The sequence below is a fragment of the Pollicipes pollicipes genome, unplaced genomic scaffold (assembly GCF_011947565.3).
Source record: "Pollicipes pollicipes isolate AB1234 unplaced genomic scaffold, Ppol_2.1 Scaffold_4881;HRSCAF=5763_pilon_pilon_pilon, whole genome shotgun sequence".
Lineage (NCBI taxonomy): Eukaryota > Metazoa > Arthropoda > Thecostraca > Pollicipedomorpha > Pollicipedidae > Pollicipes > Pollicipes pollicipes.
In genome coordinates this window covers 5,895,323-5,905,721 of record NW_023596576.1, presented here as the reverse complement: position 1 = coordinate 5,905,721, position 10,399 = coordinate 5,895,323, and the positions used below count along the sequence as shown (strand labels likewise).

The window sequence follows — 10,399 nt, the reverse complement described above, 5'->3', positions numbered from 1 at the left end:
CAGGATGCCCGACACCTTGTCAGGACATACTGAACCCATGTCAGAATGTGCCGGCCCTGATGGGAATGTACCGGCCCGTACCTCAGAATTCCCGACTCGTGCCGAGCTTTGTGACCGCAAACTGTATTCCAGGAACATGTCCTAAACATGAGTGATGCGAGCCCAATCAGGTGCTGCATTGCAATGCAGCTTGCGAGACGTAGTCGACGGTACAGGCGCTTGTGTGGCAGCAAGCATGACGTGAGTGGCCACCTTGGCTGCGACCCAGCGGTGACCGATGGCCCACGTTGGCTGCGACCCAGCGGTGACCGATGACGTACGTTGGCTGCGACTCAGCGGTGACCGATGGCGTACGTTGGCTGTGACTCAGCGGTGACCGATGACTCACGTTGGTTGCGATCCAGCGGTGACCGATGGCCCACGTGGGCTGCGGCTCAGCAGTGACCGATGACCCACGTTGGTTGCGATCCAGCGGTGACCGATGACCCACGTTGGCTACGACTCAGCGGTGACCGATGACCTGTGTCGCCGACAGAGGACCGGTCGCCGGCCGGCTGTCAGCCGGGTGACTCTCCTCGGCCGGTGCGCTCGCCGGCCGGCCCGGAGCGCCGCTCGCAGACCAGCCTGGCCGCCTCCGAGCCAGATGACGACATCGACCAGCTGGTGGCTCAGCACCGGCGGCGCAGCTCCTCCACCCAGCCGTCCGCACTCGGGGTAAGGCTGCTCCACATCAGTGATCATACTCGGGGGGCAGGCGTCCGCACGGGGAGGAGAACCATACACCCAGCCTCCCGCACTCGGGGTAAGGCTGCTCCACATCAGTGTTCATACTCGGGGTGCAGGCGTCCGCATGGGGAGGAAAACCGTACACCCAGCCTCCCGCACTCGGGGTAAGGCTGCTCCACATCAGCGTTCATACTCGGGGGGCAGGCGTCCGCACGGGGAGGAGAGCCGTACACCCAGCCTCCAGCACCCGGGGTAAGGCTGCTCCACATCAGTGTTCATACTCGGGGTGCAGGCGTCCGCATGGGGAGGAAAACCGTACACCCAGCCTCCCGCACTCGCGGTAAGACTACACCTCAGGACAATTCGCCTTCGGGATAAGACTACCGTGCAGAGTATTTCACACTCACAGTAAGACTTTATTACAGCTATGAATCTTGTTTGACCCTTCAAAGCTCATCGTAATCAATAATCTGCGAAATTGTTTTGATTTCGGAATTGAATAAGCGTCAAGGATTACGCTAGGCGGTATGTTCCTGATAGTTAAAGGTGGATTTGGTCAGTTTAGATCAATGACCTATTCTGGCCTTTAAGAAGTCCATGGAAGATGCCTGCGTGTTACTTGTTATATATATATATATATATATATATATATATATAGATATAGATATAGATATACATATGAGCATCAAAAGCTACCCCCTGAAACAAGCTTTCTAGTCAAAAAGAGATTGGTTTTGACCTCGGTCTGACCTTCATACCTGACAAAAGGTCAAGGGAGTTCTCCGTAGTTTTAAATTGAATCGTCCAACTGGCTAAGAAACTATCGCAAAGCTATATGATTTCGTCTACTACTCAGCTGTCGCATCAGATTGAACGATTTCTAGAAATTGCCTTGTCTGACACCCATGGCCTGACTGCGGCCGGGCATAGGTCAGCAACTTTACAAGGCTTATCTAATTTTTATACTAGAGCTATGCATTTTCAACCCATACGTGAGGCCTCTTTTTTGGATGGCATGAACCTGCGAGCACGCAAAACATTATTTGTCCCACGTTTCTCGCACCGTGTTATTAACTTTGTTCTCATAAAGTTGCGTCGTGACTACCCAGGCGGAAATGTATGCTCACCATATAACATTTTCAAGCTAACAATGTTTGTATTTTATTTGAATGTCTCCCGGAACAGCAAACAATGAATATCAGGAGACGCTGGATTCATCCATGATATTCCATAGCTGACATTTCTTTGCTGGGTGTGTTTTGCAACGTGGAATGGCCCCTAGGTCCTGCCAAAAGGGGTGATATCCTGATTCTTGCTGGCTCCGTTTACATCACTTTATACAATTTTGTGGATCATACCGGATCCCCGGAATAAATCATCGCTTAATCTTAGTTCTTTCTTAATTCTCGGCCACATTCGAGGCGGAAGTTTGGTTTTTGCTATACTCGACATAACTCCAAGCTGGATCCTGATTCTTGCTGAGTTGACTCCATTCAAAAATGAATCCAGGCTTATTCGTGGTCTGGAAGCAGGAATCAAAGGCTGGCTCTTGGTTCCCGAGAAGAGCTTTTAAAATAAGGAGACATGTTTGGTTTGAACTTTTGATTCTAGCTACCATTAAGTCTTGACACGCGCTCGGATGGGTGAGAGGGGGGGGGGGGGAGGGGCGGGGGGTTCAATCGAACCCCGAAGGTTTTTCCAGAATGGTTTCCGGACGGCGCGGCGTAGAGGCGCCAAATTTTGCATAGCTGTAGACAGTTGAGTAGCAGATCGTTTGGTGACAAAATTTAATGTACCTCGTAAGGGCGCTGACCTATGGTAGGTCAAAGTCAGGCCATGGTTTCAGCGAAGCCAATTTCTGGGGAATCGTTCAATCTGATGCAACAACTGAGTGTTAGACGAAGCCATACATTTCTGAAATGCTTTCTTAGATAACACAACAACTGAATGATCAAATTACATTGACCTAAGGTTAGGCATAAAGGTCAGACCAAGGTCAAAAACAACCTGTTTTTTACTCTAGAGCTTGCTGTATGTGATAGTTTCTGGTGCTCATTTCGAATTTATTGATAGCAGGAACCGCATTCTATATCCTCCGTGGACTTTAAGAGGTCATAATAGGTCATTTACCTAAAATAACCCAGGTCAACGGTTTGTTTTTAGGAGCGCACTGCCTAGCGTAATCTTTGTCCCCTATTCGAACGCAAAACCCAGAGCAGTCTTGTATAATTTGGATCACCACGACCTTCAAAAGTCAAACAAGGTCACTGATCTTAAATGTGCATGTGACCTTTACTTCGAAACAGTTATCTAGGTGAAGGGGCACTTTGGAGACCAACCTGGAATTTGACCTTGTGTGACCTTATTTGACACGAAGGTCATGACCTAAGAACTTCCAAATTTGACCGTGGTGAGTTTTTATACAGGTCAACATACCCTGTGAATTTGGTGTCTCTAGCTCTCATAGTTCTCAAGATCTATCCATCAGGATGTCAAATAAACCCCCCATACCCAAGCGAGGGGTATCCAGCCGGCCACCCGGTCGCGTGTTAATGAGCTTAAATCGTTTCGTGGAAGCCGCAGATTACGCTTAAAACACGGCACATCTATGGGTTGACGAATTCGTACTGTTTCGGTTAAATGACAACAAAAATGCACACTTGAAGAAACGTTACACCCAATGTAACCCAGGCAAAGTAGGTTAGCTGAATCATCTGTCGTTAGTACGTATGATAACGCAATTTCCGACTGTGTCCAACTAGTGATCGAGTAGTCTGAGTTGGGAATGCCGGCTGGCTGCGCTGGAGGCCTTGGTCGCTACGAGTGCCTGCGGCGGATGTGTCGGCAGTGTACACCCCAGCCCGGGTGCATGGCTCCGTGACCCCAGTGTGACCTGCCGGTGGGAGAGGGGCGGTGCTGCGGAGACGAGCCCCGACCCCTGATGACGGACGTGGCCGCCTAACTCACGCGCCGAAACCCGGCTGCTTCTCATGCAATGGCGGAGAAAGTCGGCGGGGCTTGGCTTTCACTGTGTGCTGGTCATCGGCAACCGAGCAAGTCAATGGCGCATTGGTGTTATGAAGTTGATTTGACATTTATTTTTCATGGGTCCAGCAGAGCGTTATGCATATGGAGAAGACAGTTGCGGGGAGCCCCGAGTGCCGCTATTCGGAGGTGGTTCGCGTGAGGATGTGCCGCCATCCGGTTAGCGTGGTCGAGACGCGCTGCTGACTCGAAATGACAACGACACGAACTGCATCGTCGCCGAGTCAGGCGCGTTTCAGTTGGAGTAACCTACCATGTGTGGTTCTCCACGGCAATACCAAACAGACCTACTTCCGGGCAAGTTGGGACCATTCCTTGGGAAGGCTATCCGCCTGAAAGGGTTGCCGGTGCTTCTCTGCCAGTTGCTGGGGATCAGAGGGCTTAGGCGGCCCTCTCCGGGGCATCCTTGTTCGTGCCGTGCGCCACCACCATCGCCCCGCAGTCGGGCAGTCGTGCTGGTGTCCGCAGCGATCACACTGCCGACAGACTACTTTGTAGGCTGCACTTCCGGCACGCTAGTCTAACCACGATTCTGCGGACAGACTAGCGTGTCAACGACACTGTCGGCCGGCTAGTCTATCGACGACACTGCGGACAGACTAGCGTGTCAACGACACGGTCGGCAGGCTAGTCTATCGACCACACTACCGACAGACTGCTTTGTAGACTGCACTTCTGGCACGCTAGTGTAACGACGACACTGCCGACAGACTAGCGTGTCAACGACACTGTCGGCAGGCTAGTCTATCGACCACACTGCCGACAGACTACTTTGTAGACTGCACTTCCGGCAGGCTAGTGTAACGACGACACTGCCGGCAGACTAGCGTGTCAACGACACTGCCGGCAGATTAGCGTGTCAACGACACGGTTGGCAGGATGGTCTATCGACCTCACCGCCGACAGACTAGCATGTCGACGACACCGTCGGCAGGCTAGTCTATCGACCACACTGCCGACAGACTACTTTGTAGATTACACTTCCGGCAGGCTAGTCTATCGACGACACTGCCGACATACCAGCGTGTCAATGACACTGCCGACAGACTAGCCTTTCGACGGGTCTGTCGGCATGATTTTCTATGGATAGCGCCGTCGCCAGATTCGGCTGTCAGCCACTCGCAACCATGATCAGCGCCGGTCACATCGTGGTTACAGCAGCACATATTTCAATAAACGGAAGCATGGAGCAATCACCCAAATTATTATCATCTTATGCACGATTCAGCGTTTTACTGGTTCGTGTGTTGTTTTGGTGTATTACCAATCCAGAACATTTTGGAAACACCTTTTCTTTAGGCATACGGCTAATGGGAGAAGTGATGTCGTTGTGGTAATTTGTTGCTAAACATACTTGACGATAATGACTAAATTAGAGAAATCTTCGAAGACACGAGCATTCTGAACACACAACACATTCAAAATCAACAAAGGTCTGGGTCAAGTAGATATTTTAAATACATAAACCTCTCGTGTTAATATCCGATGATATGTACTAGTGGCACATGCCTTGTGCACGCCAAAAATGTGTCGTAACTGACGGCCATCGGCGGTGTGAGAGATCTTTCGTCGGATCTCTGACAAGTGTGATTTGCACACATTTTGAACAAACCTAGTGGTAGTGGTGGAGAAAACATGAAATTGTCATTCTGCTGTATTCAATCAAGTATCGATACCTTCGGGGATGGCCGAACTCAGCTCAACTCATCTCAACTCATACGGTGGCGTATAAAAATGAGGCGTACTTGGAGGAGACGTGTGGATTATATAGCCTAGTGTTTTTGCCTGGAGTTAAATCAAGTGACTTCTTGTGAAATAGACATTTACTGATACGTGTTAGGCGTCACTGCGCAGTTGCAAGTCGCGCATCCAGCACTTTGCAGCATTGGCTCGCTTTCGAAGACCAAGTCTTTGCGCTCTTGTCGGCGTTAGCCGTCCAGTGAACACTAACAGGGCCATAAAGTAACGTTAGCTGTGCCCTGTGGGACCCGAACCGAGCCCGGCCGCCCGTGGGCCGGCGGCGTTCATTGATTAAATTCGCCCGGCCGAGCAAAGCTCCCCTCCCTGAGGCTTTCATATTCCATTGGCGCCACCACGTGGGGTTTCAAACACCATGACAGCCGTCAGCTGTACCCCAAGGCACCACGGCTTTTGAACGTGGATTGGGAGGCGGTCGCGTGCGGTGAAGTGAACTGTGACCTTTGACCTGCCGTAGACGGCGGGCGGCGGCGGCGTCGGCGGCAGCGGGGGAGGGGGAGGGGGGGGGGGGGGCTTTCGCTGAGGCCAGGTCGACTCACGGTCCACGGGATAGTCCCGCCGCAGGCTATTCTGCCGAGGAGCTGGAGGCTTACAGCTGTCAGAGACGACGCCTGTCGCCTCTCTGGCCGGGAGAACTGTGCGGGGATCAGGACCGAGATGAGACGGGATTTCTGATCCGCGGAAATATCACTGCGCTGCGGAGACCAGACATTCAAGAAAACATTTGTTTTTCAGTACAAACTGTTAACGCGCTCATTGGTGTTGTGATGATGAAAGCAGCCGGCAAAACAAGGCGGCTCCAGCTCCAGTTTTTTACGAAATAATGTTCCAGTGGACACGTAACTGCGCGGAGAGTGGGTTTAGCCAATCACACAGCGGATTGTACAGCTGTGACGAATATTCGGTCTATAGAAGATGGCACACACACTGCGATTGTTGGGTTGAAGGTCTGACGCAGTCTGCTGGTCCCATTGGGTGATGAATTTGTCGGATCGACGTGGGCCTCTGCGTTCCAGTTGAACTCGCGGACTATCGCTATCACCCTTTTGTAGTCGCGGCTTCGTTTTTCAGTCGTTTATTTTCAGCGCGTCGTGACATGAACCGGCCTGTCAGATTCATTTGTGCCTATTCGGAGCGGGCCTGTGTCACGGCCAACCCCGGCCGGCGCCGCGGGCCGCGCGCCGTCCGACTCGGCGTCACGCCTGGCTGGCCGCTCGTGCCGGCGGTCCGGCGCCGAACCGCAGCCAATCCGACCAATCCAGTCCGGACAAGGCCGCCGGCTGGTCGCTGGCCGCTCGCGGCTGGCCCAGGCCCGCTGACCGATCGTGAGAAGGCGAGCGTCGCGGCGGTGGTGCTGGCTGGCGAGAAGGCGGCGGTGGTGCTGGCTGGGCCGCGTGGGCCGGCAGCCCGCCGGCCGCGCCACCGCGACGCCGTTCTTGATTTGGACACGCTTTTTGCAGTGTTTGGTCTCGGCGGAATTAGCTCGGTTTGTTTTGCGGGGAGCCGTGGAATATGCTGTTTCTCGACGACATGTTGACAAAGATGCTCCGTTGAGACGCGCAGTCCCAAAATGAAGCTGTTTTGAGACGCCTGGCCGTGAGGCATTGATCCGTTCTGGCCGGTGAGTGAGCCGGTACGCGGGGCGTGATGGTCGCCCAGAACCTCGGTAATGAACTTCAGTGAAGTCATCTGGCGCCATTATCATGCCTTTGAAGCCGGTGCCGACCCAGCCGGATCGTGACGACCTCACGGGTCGGGGCGTGCTGGCGCGGCTGGGGGGTCGTCCCACGCCAGCGCTGGGACACGTGTCGCGGACGGGACCGCTCAAGCTGACCCCGTCTCAAACCAGACTGCGCGACCCCGCTCCCGCGTTGGCACAGACTCGGCTCAGAACGGGGTCGGCGCCGAAATCGACATGTCATTACTGATGGACGAAGGCGATCGGGTAGAGAATTAGTCGCTAAAATTAGCGGCAGACGAATGGACCCATTTGTCGCTGTGTGATGCTGCGACCGCGGCGCATGTCCCACCGCGTGATAGATGAGGTGACGTCATCACCAGAACAGATGGGGCTCTCTCGACTCACTGCCCCACTTCACACGGTCACACGTCTGGCGCTAAGGTGTGGCTACCTTGTTGCACGTAGGCAAACAGTGCCACTGGTGGGGCTTCGATGGTGCTTATGACATCTGACTTCAAATCTTCGTTTGACGCCCGTCAAAAATCCGCGTGTGCTTGGTTGCCATCATCCGACATAGACTGACACAGGCTGACAGAGACGAGGCGAGCTAGCTGGTAATGACTCACTTCAGCCTGTTAACAGAGGGCTTATCAGCTGCCGCACTCATTTGGAGTGTCATTCGGCGACAGAGCTCACTAGCACAGCTGATGTTAATGGCTGAGCTTGAGAACGCTCCAAGCCGTCGGCCACATAGGACCCAGCTGCGGTGGGCCATAGTCATTCCGCCGCCCCACATCATTCCAGTAGCCGGTCAGGCTGGTGGTGACTGGCGACTGGACCGGTGGCCAGGCTGGTCACCGCTGGTCACCGCAATCATGCAGACGCTGGCTGGTGCTGGACCCTAGCTGTTGGTGGCCGGCGCTGACTGGTGTTGGCTGGTGCTGGCCGGCGCTGTCTGGCGTTGTCTGGTGCTGGCAGGCACCGGATGGCACTGGCAGGCCGTGTCTGACGGTAGCAAGCGCTCTCTGATCTGTCGTGCTTTATGTCTTCCTCGTGTCGGCATCCGCTCACATCCCTAGATAGTGCTCGAGCGAGAAGTACACGATGCACAGACACGCCGAGCCGAGGCGACAGATTTTCCGGCCAGTCACATCGGGTGCCTGTCTTGGGCTGTCTTGCCCGCCACATAAGCCTGTATTAGGGCGGGCCGGCCAGCGGCTGTCGCCCGTCGGACGTATGTCGTGTGCCGTCGACGTTCGCCGGCGCCGGCGGGCCGCCGTCCGGCCGAAGCATCTGACGCGGCGCTGTTTTTGTTACGTCAGGCGTGCGGCGCGTCTGCCCTGGCGCCTGAGGGGCGCACGGCTCAGGCCGGCGCCGCCCTGACGCCCGAGGGCGCACGGCTCAGGCCGGCGCCGCCCTGACGCCCGAGGGGCGCACGGCTCAGGTTCCGCCCGACGCCTGAGAGGCGCGCACCTCAGGCCGGCGCCGCCCTGACGCCCGAGGGGCGCACTCAGGCCGGCGCCGCCCTGACGCCCGAGGGGCGCACGGCTCAGGTTCCGCCCGACGCCTGAGAGGCGCGCACCTCAGGCCGGCGCCGCCCTGACGCCCGAGGGGCGCGCGCTCAGGCCGGCGCCGCCCCGACGCCTGAGGGGCGCGCACGGCTCAGGCCGGCGCCGCCGCTGGCGCGCGCGTCCCGCTGTCTGCTGACGGACGGCTCAGTTATGAGCGGCGTCGGGCTCGCGGAAGAGATGACACGACTGCGCCACTTTATTGACTGACGGACTGTGATGGTGTCTGGATCCGGCGCTGTGTTCATCAATGATTCAAATGCTGACACTCTCCAGTTCCTGCCGCCGTTGTTGATATTGAGGTGCGAGTTGACAGCGGTCTCAGTTGGTGCAGCAATAGCAGAACTAATGGTCTGCGCCAAATGAAAGGGATTTTATATAACTGGGTGGATGAAGATGAATGGACACCTTCCGTCAAGCTTGTCACTGTGGCCATGCTCCAATTACGTATTAGCGTTGGCGCCAGGCACCTTGAACAATGATTTACTGCGCCACGCGTGCCTTACCTTTTGGGATATGCTTGGATACGCTCTTTTCGCTTGGCTTCCATAGGATCGATAACATGCACGGGTACCACGTTACTCATAACTCAACAAATACGAACACGGATTGCTCCTGGCACTGTTGCACAGTCATTTCCCGCAATATCAAATGCCGGTTTTTGCGACTGGTACTGCTAAGCTGGTACAGCTGGTACAGCTAGTACCAAGTCACCGTCCGCTGTGTGATGTCTGATGAAGAGAAGCTGGTACAGCTGATACTAAGTCACCGTCCGCTGTGTGATGTCTTGTAATTCGTCGCGTTCTACTTTTGCAGCAGTTCTGTCATCCTTATGTTTGCAACTTCGCGCTTCAAAATGTTCAAATCGCTTCTTCTGCAATACTTTGCGTTGCCCAGTCTTCTACTTCTGCCTCCTATTGCCGAGGCGCAGCGCCGGCATTCCAGCACGCCACCCGCGATCGAGACTTGGCTGCGGCACTGAGCATATTTACATCGCCGGTCGCGCCACCGCTAACCGCCTACTCCTCTCGTTGCAGTCTCGTAGCGACTCGCTGGGCAGCGTGCAGTCGACGGGCGAGGCGCGATACGGCACGGTGACGGTGCGAGGCGACATCGAGCTGGCGGTGCGGCACCGGTCGGGCCAGCACGAGCTGGAGCTGGGCGTGCACCGCTGCCGGCAGCTGGCCGCCGCCGACACCCGCCGCAACAAGTCCGACCCGTACGTTCTCCCCCCCCCCCCCCCACACACACTCATCGACTGCTGCACACGGCTAAGGGGCTTGTTTCGGGGAGAGAGGGAAGAGAAGAGAGGCGGGGCAGTCCCTGTTCAGGTTAATTGCCATTAAGCGAGCGGTGTTTCGCGGCTAAATTTGATATCGATTCTAGGACACGCCTGAACTTGGCGGCGTTCCGGAACTCGAGAACGCACCTAAGCCGGGAGCGCAGCTGAACCTACGCCTGGACTGTGTCGGGCCGGAGCTGGCTACCGTTGCCCCACGTTAAAGGCGTGCCACCGCCGCTCCGCCGCGCCTGCCGGTGCCTATTGATGACGCCACCGGCTATAGGACAGCTGCCAGTCCGGAGTGACGGGCTCTCTCTCCCTCTTTCTCTCCCTCTCTCT

The 10,399-nt window shown here is 55.4% G+C and overlaps 1 protein-coding gene across 1 annotated transcript in view; it reads left to right on the top strand.

The window, feature by feature from the left end:
* Positions 1–235: 235 nt before the first annotated feature.
* LOC119099680 (synaptotagmin-like protein 4) overlaps positions 236–10,399 on the top strand; it is a 22,749-nt gene continuing 12,585 nt past the window's right edge. The window contains exons 1-3 of the mRNA XM_037222745.1: positions 236–240; positions 522–714; positions 9,816–9,997. Of these exons, the coding sequence (XP_037078640.1) occupies positions 236–240; positions 522–714; positions 9,816–9,997 (380 nt within the window). The remainder of the gene's footprint in view (positions 241–521; positions 715–9,815; positions 9,998–10,399) is intronic.